The sequence below is a fragment of the Clytia hemisphaerica genome, unplaced genomic scaffold (assembly GCF_902728285.1).
Source record: "Clytia hemisphaerica strain Z4C2 unplaced genomic scaffold, Clytia hemisphaerica genome assembly, whole genome shotgun sequence".
Taxonomy (NCBI): domain Eukaryota; kingdom Metazoa; phylum Cnidaria; class Hydrozoa; order Leptothecata; family Clytiidae; genus Clytia; species Clytia hemisphaerica.
Window position 1 is genome coordinate 31,817 of NW_027104192.1, and position 24,393 is coordinate 56,209.

The following is a 24,393-nucleotide window of genomic DNA, read 5'->3' on the forward strand; positions in this document are numbered from 1 at the left end:
AACCATTTTGAAATGGACTCTCTGCAGCTGTTGTAATTGTTTGGATGTTCAAGATGCTAGACACTTCTCTGATTTCATCAGCATTGAATTCACCTCCATTGTCTGTAACGATACTTTACATAATGCCATATCCTGCACCACACCAGTGCAGCATGATGTTGTCGATGACTTCTGTTGGCTTCTTACGAGAGATGAACTTTGACACTGTGAGACGAGACCACATGTCTATCATGTGGAGAATCCATTTATCTTCCCACTTCTTTAAGTCGAGGGCAACTTTGTCATTGAATTGGGCTGCTAATGGCAACGCAACAGCTGGTCGTGGAGGGGTTGTAGGATACATCTTGCACAGCTCACATCTTTGGTGGATTTCCAGAAGCAGGGGTTTAAATTCGTCTGACCAACTGTTGGAATCTTTGAGAAGGGATATCAGCTTCACCATCGATGGATGCGCAAATTGTCTGTGCAGCTTCAGTAAAGCTTTGTATCTGTCACTATCTTCCAGTTCTGCAATTTTGACTGCAAACACTTGAGAAACATCAAATTCTTTGGCAATTGAGACGCAGTAGTGTCCTGATGATGTATGATTTAAGGATACAACTTTGCCAAAGATCTCAGCTGAGTCGTTGACCAGATCGAGGATGATACCTGCTTTCTTCATTGCTTTGATGGACAGCAGAAGAGGGATGTCAGAATCGACAACGTCAGTAACGATTGTTATCTCTTTCCCAGCAAGATACGCAGGGATTTCGTAACAGGCAATTGAGGAAAGAACTTCACCACCGCCAAACTTGAACAGTCTGCCTCCAGTGAACTGCTTGATTTTCTTCTTCTCCTCTTCATTGAGCATTTGAGTATAGTTCTGAAACCAGGATGTTCCACAAACTGTGCTCGAACAAGCACAGTCAAGCACGGCACAAAATGCAGCTTCTGAGCGAAGAAGTGCATTATCTGGTTTGGATGTATCTGCTCCAGTATAGAGACAGAATTCCTGCGAATTGTTTTTGTTAGTTTTAGCAAGATTTTCCCAGCTGTCTGGACATTCAGGAAGTAAGTGTTTATATGAACCACAGCTTGCACATGTCAATAGTTTCCCTTCAGAGTTCTTTGGATTAATCTTTCTGGAAGGACGTGTAGAATCAGATTCTTGCTGCTGCCAATTTTGTTGTGGTCTGGAACGAGCACCTCCTCGATAAGCACCTCGATTAGCACCTCCACGATGAGCACCTCCACGATAACTGCCACGGCCACGTCTTCCGTTGTTGTTTTGTTGTCGGTGATTTGTATACAAGACTTCATCTTCCGTTAAGCAAACAGTTTCAAGATTTGCTGCTTTCACACCATTGGAAATTTCAGAGACTTGGTCCCCTTTAAACTTTTTCAAAGAAAGTTTCGCTTGTTCATAAAGTTCTTTCTTGTTTTTGTAATCCATTCCAGTTAACACTAGAAGTCTCTCTTCATTGCCCAAATTGGCTTGTTTCAACAGCTTGAATTCAAGTATTTCTGAAGGGAGGGTCATTCCTTTTTTCGACATTTTGTTATAGTTCTGATCGAATTTGGAAATGTATTCAGTAATAGACTGTTCCTTTTTCTCGTATTCTTCAAAAGTGCTTGAATTTCTCCCAGCTGTCGGCAAGATCGTCCTTCTTTAACTTTTTATCCATAAATCTCAGTAATTTGTCCAAACCATCTTGTCCTTTTAAGTCAGTTATAGACAGCTCATCAAAAACTTTCTTTCGAATTCCACTTTCATCATCTTCTGGGAGTGTGAGGGCTATAGCTATGCCCTGTTTCTCTGCTTCTAGGTCGGTAATTTCTCGCCACGCTTGGAGTTCAATCCGATATCTCTCATAGTAACCACTTTTGTACTCTGGTGTCTTAATCTTCATAGCCATTCTGCTACCATTGATGAAGTTGACACATATACTTTTAGCTTTCGTATAATATATATTTTGGGGACCAAGCCCTCTCTCTTAATCTACTCTATAAGAACAAAAGATAAAATGTGTTAGTAACAATATCGACAGAAACATGGGACTGTTGCATATATCTGGTCTGTATTTTCTACTGTAAAATCGTAAGAGAAATCGTGTATTTTTAGATGCGCCGTTCCTTAATTCAAATCAAATGAATTTGGAGGTTTGGTGAAATGGTGGTCAAATTGCCGTCCCATGTTTTGTCAGATAGTCCCAAGTTAGAGCAGTTGACGGTAGGTAACAGCTGTGTTGTGAGAGACTAGGGGTAGGGGGTAAAAGTTGGTATCTTCAGATCTTCTTCGCCTGGTGCTTTTTCTGTTCCATATAATGATAGAAGACATTTAAAAATTTTTTTTTTAAATTTTATGCATTTTTGATGAATTCCAGCCCAAAAAACTGGCCGGGGGGCTTTTTTACCAAAAAATCAGCTTTTTTGAGGTTTATTCTTCATATCTCTTCCAAAACTTGCTCAAATTCAAGATTTAGTGTTTTTTTATGAAAATTTAACCTATTGTGATGCATTCTGCGCAATTTTTAAGATCAGAAGTCCAAAATTGGCCAAACCCCCTGGGGTTTTTTAAATATCTTCTATCTTTATATGGAACAGAAAAAACACCAGGCGAAGAAGATCTGAAGATACCCCCAAAAAAGTTACTCTACCCCCTACCCCTAGAGAGACATATCAATAATATGACGTTATCATTAGGAAAAATTCTGCTGGAGTGATTAGTTATTCAAAAGACCGTTGCCTCCTCCCAAACATTGATGAAAGTGAGTGAATGCAATTGAATCAATTGATTGATCAATTGATGTTGGAATCATTCAATTGACACCGTCTGGAGATTTAGGGTTATTTTAAAAAGCATGGTACCCTAATTGGGGTACTTATTGGGGTACCACTTTTCACCCTTAATTTTGTTAAATGACACTTAATTTCATTATAATATGGTGCTAAAACCTTTCATTGATGGTTTGATAAAGTTAGATTTAAGATTATCACAAAACATTTGTCACAGTTGCTGTTCTCTGACAGGTAGTGAAAATCTACTGCTTTTTTCCTTTCCTACTTTAAAAATCATAGTGATTCTGATTTTGGCCCTTTTTTTAAAGTATGGGGGAAAATGAAAAATTTGAAATTTGCTGGGGGAAAATAAAGAGGGGGGAAAACCATAAATTTAGGAGATTTTGACTGGGGGAACTTCACTGATCTCAAGATGATCTTGTTGCAAAACCTGTTTAAGCAATAAAATCAGCAAATCTTTTGGGATAAACCAACTTTTCAATACAATTTCATTTTTCCAGCACTTTCAAGGCTATTTTTTCAAGCTTTCCAAAATTTCAAACTTGATTTAAGGCATTTTTATGTTAACCATATGGGGAACCGCAAAATCTTCAAATAGCTGGGGGAATTCAAAAAAGAGGGGGGAACCGAAAAATTTTGAAATATGGTGGGGGAAATAAAAGAGGGGGGAATATGGAGAAAAATCTTGATTTTTAGTGGGGGAACCAACCTAGGAGGACACTATGAAAATTTACAGACCAGAATAATCAAGACCAGAATGTAACCAAACAAAACAGTATTCCAATCAAGTAACCAACATCATATTATAGCTTAAAGGGACGTAACAGTACTTGCGAAATTTGTAAACAAACTGTATGCAGCGGATACAAAATCAAAACAAATGTCACATGTCAAAATAAAAAATCAAACCAAATATGATTAATTTTGATTGTTTCAATTGTTTTACAAGTTTGTTTTGGACACGTCATTTTAATTGTTCTCTTAATTTCTATTTCTATTTCTATTTGGTTGAGTTGCAGGAGGCTTTAGAGGCCTATTTTTGCAACTATAGACGTTTACTAATGAACGTCCTGTCAGCACCTTGAACTGACTACCCAATTCCCCTCACATGGCATGGGTTGACCCGGGCGAAGGAACGTTCACTTGCCAAGTGAACTGCCGTGAGTGGGAATCGAACCCTTGCCGTCTGCACAGAAGTCAAGGTATACCACTATACTACGGCACCATCAAGACTCCTCGGATTGGCGAGCATGAAGAACTAGAAGAAAAACTAAAAATTCATCCCCCTTGGAAAATATTTTGATTGCTTTATTTTGTTCAATCGCAAACACTTGTGAAAGCTCCATTATTTTGCCCAATCAAAAAATTGTCATATGATTGTTTAAAAAAGAAGTGTCCAATCAAATGAAGGTTGACACTTCCATCCAATTAAAAAGGATTCTCTGAAAAATAGGGCTAACTTCAAATTCTTGCTTTCGTTTGAGAACTAAAGATAAGAAAAAATTCAATCTTTAGAATCAACAATTGAAACAAATAAAAGTTTTGTGACTGCTATTTTTCCAAGGTGTCAAAAAGCCAGTACCTAACTGGATTTTGCCAAATTGTTCTATTGCATTTGATTGATTCTCTCTATTTTCTTTTTAGATTTCTACTATTTAATATAACTAACAAACAAAATGAGTGATATTAAGAGAAATCTTGTAGTAGCTTTTGTTGATTTTTTGAAATCAGAAATTCAAAGTGGCCAACTTGGAGAAGATGCAGCAGAAGGATTAGAAGGTATCTACATTCCTTTTGGAATTATCTTAGATTCTATAACCAGGAAACAAGAGAGTCATAAAATGGAACTTATGGAATGTGTGGAAATGTGGTGTGAATAAATGTAGAAAGGCCAGTCAACTAACTTTATAATGTTCCCTATAAAATATAAACATTAAGATATGTTAACAGAATGGCTACTCATTTTCTTTCGAAAGACCAGCGACCAGCATTATCATGCAGGGAAAGATATGTTTATTAAAGACCTTTAATACACCTTAGATGGCCATCAAAATATCATAATATAGTTAATTTCGATGCTGCAAAAATATTTATTACAATATATCAAATATCAAAGAGTAGAGCTTATTAATTGACTGTTCAAATATTGGACGTCAGTTGATTTAGATTGTTTTTTTTTTTATTAAAAAATTTTTAGTTGCTATGCAATGTTTGGAGAGCGCTTACAGTATTGAAGGTATTACACCACCACATGGCACGAATTTGCTCAATATTTATCAAGAAAATTGTTCGCCAGCTCCTCAAACCAATAAGGTACTGAAGTTGACTATAAATTAAGATATTCAAGTGTGATTTTCTTTGCAATTGTCCCATACTTGAAATTTTTTTTTGTACTCAATGTTTTAGCTTGAAATTAATAAAAAGAATTGAAGAATGTTAATATCATTGTCATTTAATTTCATTGTCATTTGATTTGACAATTATTTGGATTTGCACGTCAAGTATGACTGGTTGGTTCTCACTACTTTTTTGTGACATTTGGTAACTAAAAAAATGAAAGATCATCATATATAATACATTTTACGCAATAAAGTAAGCAAAATTGATGTAACAAATGTACGTCTTTTTATTTAAAAAATAAACAAAGCATATCATGGAGCTCGATATTCTTTGTTTAATTCTAGGGACCATCTGAAGAAGAAAAAAGGTTAGCTGAAGAAGAAAAACTGAGAGGTAATCTTATTATCATAGAATAAATTTCCTGGTTTGCTCCACAAAAGCTGTTGTAAAACACTAGATAGATCTTCTATTTTTTATATAAGATATCTGTGGTTTCCCTGGACCGACATTTAGCAAATTCTGCTGGCTTTATTAGGCTGAAAATGCAAGTTTTACTTTTTTACAGGAAATGGTTTAATGAAAGAAGCAAATTATTCTGGGGCTGTTGATTGCTATACAAAGGCCATCAAACTCGACAGTAGAAATGCAATATATTACTGCAACAGGTTTGGACTGCAAATTTCTCTTTTGAATTCCAATAAGCAATAATAAAAAGCTCCAGTTGAAGTTGGGTCGACAAGAGAAAGAAGGAGTGCAATATTTGAAATTATAGTGCTCAAAGTATACCAATAAAAATAACAAATAACTAAAATTGTTTCACGTTATTTGAATATAGTAATGTATACCAACACCATTCTGGTTTTTCTTAGTGCCAAAAGTGCTCGATGATATGACAGAGATGTTTAAGTTATTAAGAATGAGGCTTTTAGATTTTGTAGTAAGTATATATAGTCATAGTTTCATGCTGTATAAAATGTTGTGTGTAATTTGGATGTATGTAACTAGGGTTTGGTTTATAAGTATTTTATCTTCAATTTTCTAGAGGAGCTGCATATACAAAATTAGAGAAACATACACAAGCAGTAGATGATTGCAAAGAAGCGATACGAATAGACCCTTCCTATGGGAAAGCTTATGGTAGAATGGGGTATGTCATGATGTTAATACATAATAGTTCTTTAATTTATTTTAGTCTCAGGTCAACTATATTTGAAATGCTTTTGTCTCTTTTGATGACAAACAATAAAACGTGTTGCCTGCAGGTGCATTCAAAGCTTTACCTAAAGTTTCAAGACTTAAACTCTTGTCGTAGCAAGTCCTCTATCTTATTAAGTTATACTGCATACCTCAGATTTTAAAGGAGTCTTTGGTTTTACCCAAACCTCCCTGAAGACATTTTTATCTAAATGTGACAGGGGCAAAACTCCAGGGCAAAGTTCCAGGGGGGAGGGGGGGGGGGTTTCAGGGGGCAAGTTGTCTCTGTCTCTTATTTTTCACTTATTCATAACAATTCATATGTTTTATAACTTCCCATTCATCCTTTGTCTTTTCGTCTCACTCTTGGAGTTTCATTATGTTACCAACTTTAATTTTTTTTCCAGGTTAGCACATCTTGCAAATAAAGAGTATCAAAAATCAATAGATAGCTATGAACATGTAAGGGTTACAGTTAAGAGCCATTTTTTTTAAGAGTCTTCAGGGTGTGATACCTCACCCTCTTGGATTTTGCTGAAATTTAGACCAAATGATCTATCACACAAGAAAATAAGACCCTGAAAATTTCACCTTGATATCTCAAGTAGTTTTGAAGATACAGCGTCTCAAAGATAGGCTACTAAGCGAAAATTGACCCCTAAAAATCATGAACTCTGGTGGGGAGCAGATTTTGAAAGCCAATGAATTTTTATTCAAGTACATTAGAAAGCTGATTTACAGTGGATTTCAAGAACTTTTTGTAGGGAATCAGAAAAAATCAAATTGAGTTTCCAAAATTTTCCCCGAAAATCTCTAGCACCTCCTGTAGAGGGCTTCAAACTTTGCGTAATCTGGCACTTTTAGCTGGCTGCTGATGGTCCTTGGGACTTTTTTGAAGTAAACTTTTGACCTGGTGGGTTTTGGCCACAAAAATAACATTTTCAGGATTTCCATCTTTGCGTAACCATAAAAAATGGCCGAAAAAATTGCTATTTTGGCAGACCTGGAGCAAAATTCAAGATGGCGTATCTTTTTAAGGCAACACCAATTTTTTTTGAAATTTTCAGCAAGGCTTCCTTAGTAGGTCTAGTTTATAGCCTCAAAAAAATCTCAATGGGCTTTTGAAGTCTCTTAAAGATATGATCGATTGAAAATTTGCTTAACTTCGTTGTTTTCTCGCTCTTAAAATGCTAAATCAGGCCCACTTAAGGGCTCTAACAGGATAATTTTGTCAAAATATTGGTTGATCTTCTCTAGCCAACTAATCATTGGCATTAGAGGAACAACTGAAAAAGATTTCAGGTTATTTCCATCAACAGATGACATTTTATGACAGTTTCTTTATTTTTAAGTACAGAATATGTAAAAAAATGACACTGACATCTGGCGTTTCCTACCATTCCAGGGCCTATATTTCCAGAAAAAAACTCAACCTTTCACAGTTTGGTGAATATTAATCTTAAATATAAGCAGGTTACTTCAACTTAATGGGTTTAACAGTACTCAATTCCTATTCAAAAACTTTTTAGACTCATTCAGAAATCCTACTTTGACAATAATTTGCGCTTTACCGCAAAATTTTCATGATTAGCTTTAGACTGTCCAATATCTCTATAATAGTGTACACTAACAGTCTTACTTGTTGATTCTTAAATAACTAAGCAACATTACTAGGGTGATAATTTATGAGATACTGCAAACAATGCTGTTTAAATCTTCTGGACAAGAAATATTGGATAGTCTAAAGCTAATCACAACACTTGGACTTAGAAATTTTGCGGTAAAGCGCAAATTATTGTCAAAGTAGGATTTCTGAATGAGTCTAAAAAGTTTTTGAATAGGTCTTATTTTCTTGTGTGATAGATCATTTGGTCAAAATTTCATCAAAATCTAAGAGGGTGAGGTATCATTCTTTATTCTGAAGATTTTTAAAAAAAATGGCTCTTAAAATTTTAATTCTCATTTTACATAGTAGCGTAGAGTGATTATCTACTTACCCATGCTGGAGGCTGAGGTTTGATTACCACGAAGACACAAAATGAGTTTTCCTTTGCAAATCTTTTCTTCTACTTTCAATAAACAGTGTTACCAGTTTCAATCACACTAAGAAATACAGGGATAAAATGCCAGCACTATGATGTACTCGTTTGATGTACAAGCAGTATTTGTCAAGGTCGACCATACAATACAATTTATTTTTTTCGTGCGTCGTTAAGTACAGTTAAGTTGGCGCCAAGCAAAAGTTTGAAGCAGAGTTTGACAATAATTATCCTAACCTAAGATAATAAAAAGATACTGTGTTTGGAATTGGGATTCTTCTATTTATTGAATAGCTTTCATCTCATCTCAACTTGTTAATCATATTATCATATTCTTTTTTTTCTTTTAGGCACTAACTCTCGAACCAGAAAATGCATCATACAAAACTAATTTGAATTTAGCGAAAGATCAATTAAAAAGCCAACAGCCCTCACAACCAAGTAAATTTTTCGTTATTGCTTTCTTTTAGCTTCTTTTCAACGGTGTATAAATTTCTACTGTAGTAAAAAAGGACGTTAAGAAATTGTTAAAAAAGTAAAGTTTCCACCTTAGTTTCCACCTACTTTTTAGAGTTTTTTGAGAGTTTTTTTGAGAGCAACCTATGATGTAGTCAATGATAAAATAATGAGGAGTACAACTAGTCAAAACATATGTGAAAACATATAAAAATACTTTTGCCTCGGAAAAAATATTTTCTTTTAAGTAATCCGTAGGGGAAACTGTCAATGTCCAAAGATAGCTTAAATAGACCTACCTTACAGGGCTGTAACTTTTGATCTAAGAAATCTGGGATGAGCTGGAGTTTTTACAAGATACTTCACTAATTGGTCATTTAAAGTGATAGAGATGACTCGTTCTTTAGAAAAAGTAATAAGATTCTTTTATTACATCTTAACGAACCAACCAAATCAAATAAGAGCTTGTAAAAACTTCATCTTGTCCCAGAAATCTGAGCACACTTTTGAAATCAGCAATTCTCAAATATTCTTGTGTCATGTCATAACTTTTGAACCAGGAGAAATTTTTTTTGAAGATTTAATATGAGGAATATGATTATTTGAAAATATAAGTCAGACCATAAACCCTCCTAAACTAAAAGTTATTTAAGCCAAATTATTTATTTTCAGCACAAAGTAATCCACTGGCTGGACTGGATATCAACTCATTACTATCAAATCCAGCTGTTATGAACATGGCACAAAATTTCATGACAAACCCAGCCATGCAGAACATGTAAGCTTTTATTTTACAGACTTCTTATAATCAACATTTTGAAGAGCTTCCATTATTTGAAACTCTTTAAAACCATTAAATAACATAATGTACATCTTAATTTATAAAATGATCCTCCAATATTTCTTTTTGATAAATGTATGGGTATATACTGCAGCAGTTAAAAAGCATGCAAAGTTTCATTATTCTGTGAGTGTAAATACCCTATAATACAGGTATTTACAATGCCTGTCAAATCTTCTTAATTTTGTATTTCAACCAGGTTTTCAAGCATGATGGGTGGTATGGGCGGTGGTATGCCGGGAATGCCAGGTATGCCGGGAATGCCAGGAGCTGGAAGTCTACCAGAAGAAGATGAAGAAACTTTAACAAATGACCGACAGCCCACAGAAGGACCAGCTCCACCAGAAGGAGATCCTGTAGCTGGAATGCCTGGTGGCTTTCCAGGAAACTTCCAAATGCCAGCTGGATTGGACTTTGGCAATCTCATGAATGCGTATGTTATTTACTCTTGATTAAGATGTAATCTTGATTTGATTCTAAAGAAAAAATCACGAAATAGGTTTGCTTGAAAATTATTTACAAATTTTTTTAAACGTTTAAAAATTGCTTGGTACATAATTCTTACAAAGTCCAATATAGCATCATTCAATTTTTCGTTTCTTTAGTTCCCAACAAGTTGCTGCCCAGTTAAGAGAGCAAAATCCAGAATTAGCTGAGTCACTTCGCGAACAGTTTCAACAAGGACAAGACCAAGATCCAAAGAATCCCCCTCCTTCTGATGAAAATAATCAAAAATAAAATTAAATAAAATCTTTATATAATGAAATTATTGAAATTGAAAATGTCTTTCAAATGGTGACAGTTTGACAAATGAGACGAAGGAAACCTTTAAAATGGTGCATACCAGAGTTTCTTCTTTAATGAAGACCCGATTCTCACTGCACGGTCAAGTTTACTGTTGGTGGCTGATGGTGATGTTTTACATCAAATCCCTAGCGGTAGTTTAGTAAATAACCGTTCAATTTCAAGATCATCTTTCAAAAAAGAAATACATAATGATACAATCTTTATCGGTATAGGCAGGGGATATCTAAACGATATGCCAATTTTTAGTTTCTTAACTCTTTCAAAATGCTCTGATTGCAATATTGCTCGAATTTCTTCCTCAGGTTTCTTAGCTGAGCTGAAACTTTTTTCAAATCAACCTAACCCATGTGTCATAATATTAACTTCCTTATAAGTGAAATCATAGTCCGTATATAGAACCCTGCTCTGGAAGCCTTTTGTTTCTTTCCATTGTTTCTTACTTGAACTTGTGTTGAGAAAAATAGTTTGATCATGTGATTAAATCTTAAACCAATCCCAAGAGGAGTACTTGGTAACGTGATCAAAAACTGAGCAAATCGATTTTACCTTTTGATATTAACAAAGGAAAAGCTAACAAAAAGTTAAAACAATAAGCTTCCAGACCAGTGTTTTTTATAAGGACTATGGCGAAATTTAGTTTGTAGAATGTATATTTTTTATTTCAGTTACATTTATATAGAATTATTTAGGCACCTGTTTTCTAGATGCAAATATTTTTCATCATTCTGGCTGCTTACTTTGGATGCCCACTTTGGCGTTTGGCAAGTCATTCTAAATAGATGCGGAAAATTCTTTTTAATCTGTTCTTTCACCGGTCGTGACTTTTATCATTTATCATTTTTATTTTCCTGAGAACCCTTTAAATTATTTTAAGGTGCGTTTGAACACGACTTACTTGCATAAGGAATCATCTCTTCAGAGTTGAGTTTTTCTTTTATAATGGCGGAGTCATTTAACTTAGCCAAACCTTGAAAACCTTTATGCTATATAAATGAATTGAACTTAAGATTTTATTCAAAGCAGAGCTTATAAAATCTCACAATGTCATATTAGGTTGTATGAACGTAGTAATAGGGTCTAGTAGTGACAGTTGTTCGGTTTGAAGTTTTAATTTAAAGTTTAGCAATCTTGTAAGGAATCTTACGAGTCTTATATTCTTCTTTTTTCATTACAGAGTAAAATAGAAAAAATTAAATAAACAAACAAATAAAGAATGCTACCTTGGATCCAGCCTTTTTTAAAGCGACCACAGTCAATCATGAACATGTGCAGAGCTTGTTATTCATCAACAAACTTTCCAACAACATGCCCTGGTGCAAATTATTTCAAAGAAGGCGAAGAAACCCAGTTAAAACCCGATTCGGAATACCCGGATTGGTTGTGGACCCTGGGTGGCCCTAAACGTGAATTCAAAGACATGTCACCCGAGGTTGATGGGAAAGCATTTTTCAAAAGAGAACGAAAAATGAAAATTCGAGAGCAGAATATGATTCGTAAACAAAGAAGATTTTAATGTGTTTGAAAATTCTTTTTTTGTGGATGTTGTATATTTTTCATATTTTTAGATCCTTTTTTTATAATTTCCATGTAACTACAAGAGCTATTACATTAAAAGTTTTGCCTCAAAGATTGCTTGCATTTTTACGGCTAGTATTGCATAAGTGTCTTCGATTTCAAAGAAGTTGCCTTTGGATAATTTTTTCATCGCTTATGAAATGTGGTTTAAATTGTTGAAGTTCTATGGCTCTTATAATTATAGTGGTTCAACTCTCTGCACTCTGTAGGGAAACTCAACATCATTTTCTTCGCCAATTACTGATCATAAATTCAAACCTTTTTTATTGGGTTATTTATTTTCAGTTAAATAAAAATGGAAGTCAAGATTGAAGATGAGATACAGAATGACCCATCACGTTTCAAAAAAGTCACAACCAAAAGGCTTGTCTTTATCGAATACCCTGGGTTCATAAAGAATGTAGACAAAATGCTGGCAACCCTGGGTGGTGAAGAAAAAATTTCTGAAACTTATCGGAGCGGTAAACAACGTCTTCAAATGACGTATCGACCTGAAGATTTAAATGCTCATAACGCATGCGCCGATTTGCTACCATTTACTGGTTTATTATTAAAAGTACGGCGCCGAAGAAAGAAAGGAACTGATGAATTCGAATACGAACAAGACATTGTAGGTATATCACGTGATCGTTATCGGTTTCAGACTCTCATGGACTATCAATATTTGACACCTGAACCGCTATGGAATTATTTTAAATCAATTCATACTAGTGAGCTAGGGAACACTGACTTTCCACCTTATTTTGCACCGCCTGTCTTCGCGAGACTCGATTCCGCTGGAGTTTACCAATACAAACCGGATCTAGTTACCGGGATTAAAACAGTTGCTAAAGCGCCGGAAATCGGTATTGATTCTATACGGAAGCGTCGTCATACAGAGTCTATGGCTGCCCTTTATTCAAGTGCAGATGTGCCAAGTAAACCTACAGAAAAAGCTTGTACCATTATTGAAAATTTGAATAAAGGTCCAGATGCGGATGCAATAAAACAACTCGAACTTATGTTTAACGAGAGACCGTTATGGTCCAAGCTTGCAATATCATGTTTGGTGGATGTCACTCCTGAGCGATTGAAGAAAGTCTTACAGTATTTTGCTTATTACTGGTTAAGTGGACCTTGGAGGACCCTTTGGTGTCGCATGGGCTACGACCCGAGAAAAGATCCGAAAGCTAAACGTTATCAAATGGTTGAGTTTCGTTTGAGACGATCAAAAGAGAATAAGAAATGCTATAAGATGATGGTACCCGCTCGAAGATCCAATAAAGATTACTTACCTCGTAATTTGAGAAATATTGTGTCCAGGGCACCGGCCTCAAAGTCAGTCCTCGCCGCCTGTAATGAGCCAGAGAACAAAGAAGAAGGTGATAAAGAACCGTATATTTTTCATCCAAATAAAATGATTCATTCGCGGAGTATGATGTTACAATTGTGTGATATTCACGATCCAGCTGTTCAGAAAATCATCGTTGAGAATGACGGTATGGAAACCAGGTGCGATGAGAGAGAGGGATGGTTTCCACAAGGTACAATGGGACGGATCCGTAACGAGATGACGAAAACGGTTGACGCCTATTTTGAGAGGCAATACGAGAAACAAAAATCTGAAAATCTCAGCAGTGATAAAACTGGTGGCGGTGAAGCAGGCGTTCATTCTGATGTACAGGGTGAAGGAGGCGGTGTCAAAGAGGAAGAGAGGTTCCGTGAAGGAGCGCTTTACGACGAAGACATGTACGAACGAGACACGGAACCGCCCTCCTCCACACAGATGTTAAGCTACACACAAATGTTACAAGGTGATGATGATTATAGTATGGATACTGGCCAATTCTATGATGAAGAAGAATTTAATGTTTATGCTTGAGAATTGAAAATCATAAATTCTCTTCGGATTTGATCACACCTTTTTTGCGCTAGATAAGGGCCCTAAGTTTTATTAAGAGGATTAAGAGAATTTGGTTCGAATTTACTGTGGAGTCTCCATAACTCGAACACGCATGGGGAAACACAAATTTGTTCGAGTTAAGGATATTTCAAATTATGGAGTAAGATTTATAAGCATTGTTAACTAAAGGGACCAAAACCTGTTTCGAGTTAAAGAGGCTCCACTGTATCTAATAGTTCTATATATGATCTTTTCAACGCGATGACTTTAGACATATGATGCTTTGTCTCTTGTTAAGTCGAACCCAAACTGTGTGTAGCTAGCATGTGACCATGAAATGTGACGCCCTCAGCAATCTTGTATTTTCATTAACTTTGTAAGTCACTATTATTGCTAGGATTTGAACCTAATTGTACACATATACAAAATACTCTATTGTACACGGTTTGATGGTAGTCTGTTCCTTTCTTATCCTATTTTACAGTCTGTTCCTGTAAAGAATCCTGCATAATTGTAACACGCATGCGTTCTGTCTCTTTTAACCATATGTAGTTATTCTTTGTATTATTAAACAAAGAGAAATCAAAACAATGGAGTGGACTCATCCGAGTCGGGGCTGTGGATAGCGGATAATGGATTACAGAGAGCTTCGAATTGAAGAGAGTTTCAAGATAATAGAGAGTTTACTGTACTCAAAACATTTGATCAATGACTCGTATGAGCTTTCGATGCTGACCATTTGCATTATTATTTGGCTTTAATAAAAAAGTCACGGTTTTGTTGTTTTCTGTAGTCTGATATCGCAGTGCTGTTTCTAATATTATTATGTTTTTCTATTTTACAGAGACTAATTAATTAAAACATAAAAGATGCTGTCGACAGTCGCTCGAAACACGCGTCGTGCACTTTCAAAACAAGCTCTGCAATCAGTACAAGTGGCATCAAAACACACTTTACCAGCTCTAGATTATGAATACTCATCATTGCAACCAATCATCTCTGAAGAAATTATGACCCTTCATCACTCTAAACATCATCAAACGTACGTCAATAATTTGAACGCCGCGGAAGAACAATTACAAGATGCTCTGTCTCAAGGTGAGGGATGTCATTTGATTCAACCTACAGATTATAATTTTAACTATACACACTCTTTTTTTATAAATCGGATCGAGGCTCATTATGCTTAGCAAAATCCCATGTTTGAAAATGTTTAAAAATGCGTTATTTAGCGCAATTTAGTAAAAGGAATGAATAAGTAGCGGTGGTGTCATTTCTGAGGTCGGGGGTCGTTCTTTGCCTTTTTTTCATTTGTCGTTCTTTTTGTCGTTTTCAATAGTTATTTGTCGTTCTTTTTAGATGGTCTGGAAACGTTAGTTGGACAGTCTCTTAAGATTTATTATTAAAATTCGATGGCCGACTTCTAAAGATAAACTTAATAAATTGATTTGTGTCACCATTTATAGCTTTTTGAGCTAAGATTGGGTTTCCTGACGGTCACTTTATTTCATAATTATAAACCAAACTAGATAATCTAAGTAAGTATGTTTACGAATGAAGTCAACGGCGACCCGAAGATTTGCTTTTTCTTAAGCTGTCTACCTAAAGGTGGGAAGGAAATCTACACGCTCTAATTTGAACATATATTATTCGAATCTTTGAATGATCCGAATTAAAACATTGGTGCTCTGAGCTAAAAAATAGTGTACAATACTCTCCGTAATCCGAACCTTTCTAGAATTCAAATGTGTTGATCCCTTTAAGATCGGATTAGAGAGAGTCAACGATCTTGTACTTGATCTTTCATTGGTTGATAAGCGTCTCATTTCTTCACTCATTATCTCTCTCTCTCTCGATGCGGCTGATAATCGAAGTATCGATTGACGCCAAATGAGTTAAGTAAAGCTGAAATTGCAGATGACGTAGAACGATAAACTCGGTATACATTATTTTTTCAGGCGACTTACCAAAAGTGATAGGACTTCAACCTGCACTTCGATTCAACGGAGGAGGACACATCAATCACACCATCTTCTGGACCAATCTCTCACCCAACGGTGGAGGCGAACCCAAAGGTATAGACACTTTTGATACATCATTGTGCTGGTCCAAATTGCTTAGCCCAAGATTGGGTTAAACTCTTATACTAACTTTATGCCTATGATTGAAACATGATGGATTCATATATGGCTTAGCTCTGGCCTGTCTAGAGATGATGCTATTATAATCATAGTGTCAGCCCCCCAGAAATCTAAGAAGCACCTAGACCAGGTTAGGGATTGGGGGCTAATATTTTGCAAATCTTTGGGGTTACCTATTCATTGGGGTACCTAGCTGTTTTGATCGAAGCTCTGGGGGCTGTGTATATTTTCCATATTGAATATTTCAAAATATTTAAAATTATTGAATTTTTTACCCCAGCACCCAGTTTCCCATCCAATTTAGATTCTTAATTCTTTCCACGTCATCTTTTGCTATATTTTTCAAATGTGATTGTTTTGATTTACAGCCGCCATCTTAATAGCATAATAACAAAGCTTTTTTCTCATGCGTGTGCGCTTCCCGCGCTAGCATAGAGAAGATAAAACCTTATGATAAGAAAGAGCGTACTTAACTCAAAGCAATTTCTCAATGGGCCTTAACTCGTTGGGGGCACCATGCTTCAATGGGGGCACCTGAAAAGTGGGCTGAAACCATGATAATGCTTATGAGATAAACGAGAGAACCTCTGTATAAGACGACTGAAGAAGAATTTCGCTCAATTTACGGTATAGGTATATATTTACAAGGTAAATAATAAAAACAAATCCATGATGAGAAGAATAATTTACAAAAATTGAGAAATGGGAAAAAAATCTGCGAAGAAAAAACAAAATTATTTATATAAAAGTTATGTACAAAATCCTAGGTTAAATTTTTTTGATTTTTATGAGAATATTAAATATACGTTTGATAAAGAATATATAAAATGCGACGCTACGGCTGATGAATGAAATCAGAGAAATTGATGACCGAAATATTTGGTTCTGTATTCCTCTGCTTGTCGCCTGAAAACGAAAAAAAAGAGGGTGATTAAAATGTTGTACGATGAGTTTGTGTCAAGTGCCAACAACAGAAGAATGTTTTCACTTCAAAACATTAAAAATTAGTTCCAGACAGATCTTTTTGTTGAAAGGATTGTCAATTTACTTGTCTTCATTACTTGAACACATTCCCGATTGACTTCTTTAACAATCAGGTCTAGTTAATTATAAGGGGAACACGTAAAAAATATTCTATTGAAATTTACTTGCTTACACATTTTGTTTGTTTGAGCCATCACGGAGGTTTGAGGCTTCTGCAATGTCGCCTGGACCGTACTCGAAGTAATTTTGCAAGAGGTTGTAAATCCTGAAAAACGAAGAGAACGGAAGATGACTTATAATCATTAGCTTTAGATTCAGAATGTCATCCAAACCTTGATTGCGCAATTTTTATGAATTCGGTTGGAATTCTATCACTCCTAGAATATACATCGAACTAAATCGAAAACGGTAAAATGCCAACTACTTGGAAACAAATTCGACAATGAAATCTTAATTGATGAATTAGATTCGATTTAATTTGATTTGGTCTGGTGTTCGTTTCCTTTCGATTGCAATCGTGTGATAAATAATCGATTGTACGAAGATACTTACTTTGAGTCGGGTTGAGCATAATCGATGACAGTCTTATTGTCGAGATCTTCGTAAAGAGGGTTCATCTGGTGAGCCATCAATAATTGAAGAATATCTGCTCGTCCATCAATGACTGCAATATGAGCTGCGGTTCTATAAGTTGAAGTTGAAAGAGTTAAAGCATGGGAATTGCGTATTGATACATTTATTCCATTTTGTCTTTAAACGAATATGTCATAAGATATGAATTTGAATGTGAGCAATGTTATCTTTTCCGCCACTTGGACATGAGATTTCCTCATGTAGGAGAGTTTCTTCCAACAAAACAAAGCAGATACTCGTAGAACATAATATGGTTGCAATCACTTACCGACCGTTGCCTTCTCTGGCGTTCACATCAAGTCCTTGGTGCAACATGTAATCGATACACTTCAGAACTACAATGTGTTTATTGTTCATCAAAGCCATATGTAGAAAGCTCATTTCGCCCAATCTGCTTTTCCCCTGTGGAGAAAATTGAAATTTCAATAAGCCTACAATTTCATTTGATCAAAAATAGCTAAAATCGACGAAATGGATCCAGTTTTTCATGCAGAAAATAAACAATGTTACTTTTAAGAGAGTACAGTATTTTATCCCAAAATGCTTCTTGATGCTAAAAATACAAACTGAAGATGTTGTTAAGATGCCTAGGTTCTAAGGCCTCTTAAAGGGAGATTGCGGTGTATAGCTTACATTTATTCTTGGTGAGACGTCCCACAAAAGTTTGAACATTTCGAAGCGTTCATCACCATAGAAATGCAACAGATAAGTTAAAGGATCACGAGAATCTTGTGCCTTGATGCGTGTGTTAGCGCCTGCTTTGACCAACGCTTTGACACACTCGATGGAACCGATTTCCATGGCCTAAACGAGAGAAAGTTCAACATATGTGTTAATATGTTTACTGTACACTGTATATCCAGTGTATTTTCGAGTTCGTGATGTTAACTGATGGTGCCAGAATCACCAAAAAGAGATTTAATGATCAATTGAATCTCCATTGAAAAACACAGCTCAAAATCTCTGAAAACGAGTCACAAAATATACCAACGTAGGAGAATTTCCCTGATAGAATTACTAATCTTTATTCATAATTTTCACTAAAACAATAACCTGTCTTAAGAAAATCTTGAAAGCTACCTAACACCGGTGACACCAGTCACTTACTTTATAGAGTGGAGTTTTGCCATGGTAGTCTTGTTTGTTGACATCGATACCAGGACATCTCAATAAGATATTTAAAGTTTTAATGCATCCCCAAGAAGCGGCGAAGTGCAGTGCGGTCCTGTTAAAGTGAAAAGAAACACATTGAAAGATATTGTCCCCATGGATATAAAATCACCTCATTAGAGTGTAAATACGGAAAATAATGGATGACTTGTTCATAAGTTTTGCTTTGAGAACAGTCCAAAATTAATATAGTCAACTCTCTTAAACTTCTATTATTTGAATCATTCTGTAATTTGAACTAAAATATTGGTCCCCTTTGGTTGAAAAAGTGGTTCAAATTACTCTCTGTAATTCGAGTATTTCTCCAATTTGAAGAAAAATCTTAGGTCCCCTGAAGATCGAATTAGACAGAGAGAAAGTCAACACACCAGGTGAGTAAACCTTTTGGCTTTGTTTTATAATCGTAGCACAAGGTTACTCTGCTTTGTATTTGAACCCTTCTAGCTTACTCGTCAAATGCTCAGAACTACCTTTCATATTTTACTTTAGTCCATTATTTTACCTCTTTTGTGCGTCAACTCTGTTGATTTTCTGTTGAAATTTCTCTTCTTTCAACGCTTTACGTAATTTCTTCAATTTGCCTTTCCAGGCGAATCTAAAAATGTGAAAAAGTAAAATGATTAACAATGAATCCTTTAATCTTTGTGTCCGAATTTGCTTTGAGCTGTCTGTACCTAAACCCGAACCCATATCTATGCCGAAATTCTAAGGTTTGGCATAAGTTTTTCTTCAGTTTTTTTTTACAGTGATCGATACATATGTAGAGGGATGTCAGTAATTTTTAGTTACCTGAAGATTGTCACCTGGCGAGGATAAGAAACGTTTCTTTTCTTCCTTACTAAGGTTTGGCGTAGAACCTTTTTTCTCAAAAGAGACGATATAAACACGGACTACGTACGATTGTAACTGTAACGGTGTAGACATTTTTTGTGTACAGAGCAGCAAAGCAAAAATTTACGTTCATCAACAAAGTTTTTTTTGTCTACCATAGTAAAAAGAAATTAAAAGAATGATTTGTCATTCAATAACGGACATACCTCAAAATAGCGGAAAGTTCCTCCTCTTTTACTGTCCAATTAGGATAACTGCCTTCTTGAATTTTTCGTCGGACGCGCGGCTCTTCGACGTAACGTGGTGGTACACCGTAATCATACGCGTTATCGATCAAGAACTTGCAATACGCATCTGCAGACATACGGTGACCGGCACCTTCGTCAATCGTCAACGAGTTCGCGACTTCGTGACGAAATTTCTCCATCAATTCTTCTGCGTTCTCACGGCGCTCATCTAACGTCATTGCGGACGCTTCGTAACGTCGATGTTTCGGAACAGGAACGATTGTCCGGTTTCCAATAAATAGGCCGGTTTGTTTTTCGCGTTCGACCTTCTTTTTCTCATGTTGTCGCCTGAGATCAGTGTCAAACCTTTTGCTCAGGTTATAGAAAACACTTTTTCGTTCTTTGCCTGTTTTTTGTGGTACGTAGACCGTAGCTCTCTTGACGGAAGCATTGACTTGCACTACAGCTTTGTTTACTTTGTCGTTGTATGTTTCTGGATGGACAGAATATTTGATTGGAAGCTGTGGCAAAACTTCTTTTCGCTCACTCGCTTGATCTGTGAAACCAAAAAGTAACGCAAAATGTTTAGATTATTGACAGTGACCTTCTTAGGAGACCCTTTAAACATTTCTCATTTAAGTTTAGATACCACTAATTTTTTCTTTGAAACTTATAAATTGCGGGGTATGTTATTTTAACAACACAATGAAAAGGTCTCATCACCTTTATTTTCCTTGGCAGATTTGGCAACTTCTCGTTTCTTTTTCAAGATTTCTTGAAATTTATCCAATGTCTTCTTGTCTTCGTCGTCCATCTCATGAAACAACTTGCAACCGTTGCTCGATTCTCGATCCTTTACTGGTACATGTTCATCTGAAAGTCCATGTTCTCCGAGATAATCATTAACAATCGCACGGTAATGCTTGACACGTTCACCAGACAAAAGTCCTGGGTCCATGATATTTGTAACACGCTCAACTTCAGTCAAACTTCGACGAACGGAATCGAACTGCATGAAACGCATCATGGTTTTATCCAAAGCCTCCTCGCTAATGGTGGAGTCCAATTTCCTCAACTCATCCTTAAGCTCTGGAGTGCACAGCTCTAAGCAATCTTTAAACACGACTCTGGCTTTCCACTGAGCTTTAGCCTCCATTTCGACTTCTTTCAGATGTTTCAATTCAACATTGACTTCTGATTGAACCTCGGGCATTCCTGATGACTCAGGGTATTGCAAGGAAGATGTCTTCATTCGTTTCTCAGATGGAGTTGGTCGTAAGTACAATGATGTGTTTGATGCAACTTTCTTCGGTTCCAAGTCATTCATATATCTAGAGAATCTCATTTTATGATTTGATGATACCAATGTTGGTTCTTGTGATATGTTTAAACATCCAAAGATAGTGGAGTTTGAGTATCTAGATAAATCTAGCTTACTATCTGCCATGCCTCCACTTGCTAGACAGTTCTCATAGAAATTAACGTTGGGTTTGATGCATTGCATGGATTTCCGTCGACCCCCGCTCAAATTGATGCAGTTCTCACGCTCTGTGGAAATAATATTAAAGCATAATCAAGTTTATTTTGGTCACTTTGCTGTAAAGAATCTGAACTGATGTGATTTCAAAACGTCTGAGCCGTCTTGTTCTCGACCCAGCGGAACTTCAATTCACGCTATCATGCAAATTATTCGACAGCGTAAATGGATTTCATTCGAGAAAAATCGAAGAAATGCTCCTATTCACTTTTTTAAGGTTAATTAAACAACTTACCCATGATCTGCTCAACACGTCTCTCCATTTCTTTTACGCGACTTTGCTTCTTCTCGTAATGTTGTTTTTCAGGCGCGTTGACGCGGCTTACAGACTCTTCCTTCTCTCGCTTTTGATTCAAAAGGAAGGATTTCTCTTGAATCTCCTGTTCAACGACATCCCGCTCCTCTTGCCAAAGACCCAAGTCTTGGCACGGCAAAACAAAAACCTTTAAAGAGTTCCTCATTTTTGTGACAAACTGATGGTTTTTATTTTGAAAAAACTAAATTCTCTGTTCCTGCAACAGAGTCTGGTTGATTTTTAATTGAATTGACTTCTTTTAATCCAATTAAAATATATTTCACTATAAATCCAACTTCAAAAAGCTCTTTTCAAACTTTTACGGCTTGGTAGGTTGGGTTTTCAAACGAAACTGAATTGAATTCATAAAAGTGGCTTTCTTTATATTATTTGACGTCAATAAGTTTTTGTGACGTCAATTTTTGATATGTTATCAAGTTTCATCGAATTTTTGTATTTTTTTCTTTTTTTTTCGCGAAAGTCTTTATGATCAATACAGCGAAAATCTGAAAATAAATATTTCTTGAAAATAGTTTCATCGGTTTCATAAAAGATGTTTCAGGATAATTTTAGGATAAGAATTTTAAGCGATTTCAATAAATTTTGATTCTTAATCTCTTGCAGGTGATTTGTTAGCAGCGATCGTTCGTGATTTCGGATCATTTGCAAACATGAAAGAACAATTGACGAATGCAACTGTTGCTGTTCAAGGCTCCGGTTGGGGATGGCTGGTAAGTGTTGGATAAATAGTTTTTGCGCGAACAATTCTTCGCTTTTTTCGTTTTGTTATAAAATCACGTAAATTCAAACCCGTGAAGCACAATGTATCGCGTATAATATTGATATATCTTATTGGCCCTTTTTACGCCGGCCCTAATTTAACGTGGGCCCCTTTTACGCGGGCCCTTATTACACCACAGTCTAATTTTGGGCTTAGGCCAATTAGGGCCGTTAATAACGCCAAAATTTGTAAAAATGGCTACTTATACTTCAAATTAGTAAATAATCTTTAAAAGTTTCGGTAGTAAATTGTTGAAAATCCCATTCAAAATTACTGATTTTCGTGAGGTCTTAGATATGGATAATTTTTGTCTTCGAATCATACCTAAAATCCTTTAAATTGAAAAAAAATGATAGAAAATTAACGCCACTTTTAGGTAAAGATTGCAAAATCTTGGCACTTATTACGCCACGTGCCCAAAAATATAGCGCCAATAAAGGGCCGGCGTAAAAAGGGCCGATAAGGTAAGTCTTTGAGAACGAGGTTTGCAATTATTTTATGCATTTTCGAGAAGAGTGTATGAGTGTATTCGCAAAAATTGCTTTCCTTAAAAATGGGGGGTGGGGGGGGGGGTGGAGGATATAACAATTTTCAGTGATATACCCCTCGGACAAAGTGACTTTGGCTCCCCGTACAATTTTGATGATTTTCCTACCACATGGACAAAATATCCTCCACCCCCCATGTACGGACATTTTCTGGAAGAGCCCATTTCGTCGGTTTTGTTATTAAATTACTAGTTTGGATATCTCTTTGTAACACTTCTTTCCTCGCCAACCGACAGGGTTATGATAAAAAGACTTCGATGTTAACAATCGATGCTATGGCAAACCAAGACCCTCTACAATCGACAACCGGTAAGGAAAATGCATTATTATATTTTACAGACATTCATAAATTTAAGTATTTGTAAAGTTTTAAGCAAAATGAGACATCATTTTCCAGCTTTATTATCCTTGGCTACGTCATATCTTCCTTCGTTTCCAGCGTAAAACTCCTACTCTAGTAAGGCCTTAAAGCCTGGAGCTGTATATTATGTAGACTATTTTATCCCTGAAAATTACTGAAATAAAAATTATGATAGAAAGTGATGCTAAAATTACTTTAAACAGCCCATTCAAGAAAATCAATGACATTAAATTGTTCATTTGAAGTAATAAAAATGATGCATCCTTAAGAAAAAGTAACAAAATTTTTTATTACTGGTTAACGACCAACGAAATCAAATAAGAGCTTGTAAAAACTCCATCTCGTCCCCCAGAGCCAGGCTACCCATCAAAATAATATCATTCATTCCGTTTCTTTATTTCAGGACGTATCCCGTTGCTTGGTATTGACGTTTGGGAACACGCTTATTACCTACAGTATAAGAACGTTCGTCCTGATTACGTCAAAGCCATCTTCGATATTGTCAACTGGTCAAATGTCTCTGAACGATACGAGAACGCTATGTGATTGTAGAGAAAGAACTTAAATTAATGTTTTCATTTCCTGGCTGGATTGAATGAGCAGGTCGAGGGTAATCTCTTCAAAAAATTTTGAAAATCCAGGTCTGGATCAATTTTTGTAAAAAACTAAATATGATGAATTTAGCTCTTTTTTTTAATTTACGAATTAAAATTTCTTCATTAGAAATTTTAGAAAGAATATATTTTTAACAACTAGATATGTCACAATATATTTAGGTTACTCTCTCCCCACCCATTGTCTGAACAAATACAAATACAAAGAAATGCTGCATTGAATTATCTTTCAGATTACAATTCGGTTGAGACCTCTATGCAAACTGTTTGTCTATCTATGACTTGTGACGTAGAGCAAGCCTCGTCCCGTTTATGAAACAATGTTTTTGGTAACATGACTTATTATCATACTTTCTTTT

The 24,393-nt window shown here is 35.8% G+C and overlaps 4 protein-coding genes across 4 annotated transcripts; 3 read left to right on the forward strand and 1 right to left on the reverse strand.

Moving 5' to 3' along the window:
• Positions 1 to 4,403: 4,403 nt before the first annotated feature.
• Positions 4,404 to 11,362, forward strand: LOC136815115 (small glutamine-rich tetratricopeptide repeat-containing protein beta-like). Its single transcript, XM_067071555.1, has 10 exons — positions 4,404 to 4,557; positions 4,976 to 5,091; positions 5,463 to 5,511; positions 5,684 to 5,783; positions 6,161 to 6,265; positions 6,720 to 6,774; positions 8,702 to 8,792; positions 9,480 to 9,585; positions 9,848 to 10,081; positions 10,254 to 11,362. The coding sequence occupies exons 1-10, from the start codon at positions 4,455 to 4,457 to the stop codon at positions 10,384 to 10,386; spliced, it is 1,092 nt and encodes a 363-aa protein (XP_066927656.1). The 5' UTR covers positions 4,404 to 4,454; the 3' UTR covers positions 10,387 to 11,362.
• Positions 11,363 to 12,225: 863 nt separating this feature from the next.
• Positions 12,226 to 14,360, forward strand: LOC136815116 (general transcription factor 3C polypeptide 5-like). The gene has a single exon (XM_067071556.1). The coding sequence runs from the start codon at positions 12,326 to 12,328 to the stop codon at positions 13,889 to 13,891; it is 1,566 nt and encodes a 521-aa protein (XP_066927657.1). The 5' UTR covers positions 12,226 to 12,325; the 3' UTR covers positions 13,892 to 14,360.
• A 394-nt stretch (positions 14,361 to 14,754) lies between these two features.
• Positions 14,755 to 24,177, forward strand: LOC136815118 (superoxide dismutase [Mn], mitochondrial-like). Its single transcript, XM_067071558.1, has 5 exons — positions 14,755 to 15,010; positions 15,871 to 15,987; positions 22,355 to 22,461; positions 23,296 to 23,368; positions 23,824 to 24,177. Exons 1-5 carry the CDS (start codon positions 14,782 to 14,784, stop codon positions 23,964 to 23,966), a joined length of 669 nt encoding a protein of 222 aa, XP_066927659.1. The 5' UTR covers positions 14,755 to 14,781; the 3' UTR covers positions 23,967 to 24,177.
• LOC136815117 (uncharacterized) lies at positions 16,717 to 21,067 on the reverse strand. Its single transcript, XM_067071557.1, has 9 exons — positions 20,622 to 21,067; positions 19,878 to 20,454; positions 19,343 to 19,435; positions 18,778 to 18,895; positions 18,304 to 18,474; positions 17,939 to 18,072; positions 17,590 to 17,721; positions 17,210 to 17,302; positions 16,717 to 16,959 (listed from the first exon to the last, which is right to left on the reverse strand). Exons 1-9 carry the CDS (start codon positions 21,052 to 21,054, stop codon positions 16,908 to 16,910), a joined length of 1,803 nt encoding a protein of 600 aa, XP_066927658.1. The 5' UTR covers positions 21,055 to 21,067; the 3' UTR covers positions 16,717 to 16,907.
• Positions 24,178 to 24,393: the final 216 nt, after the last annotated feature.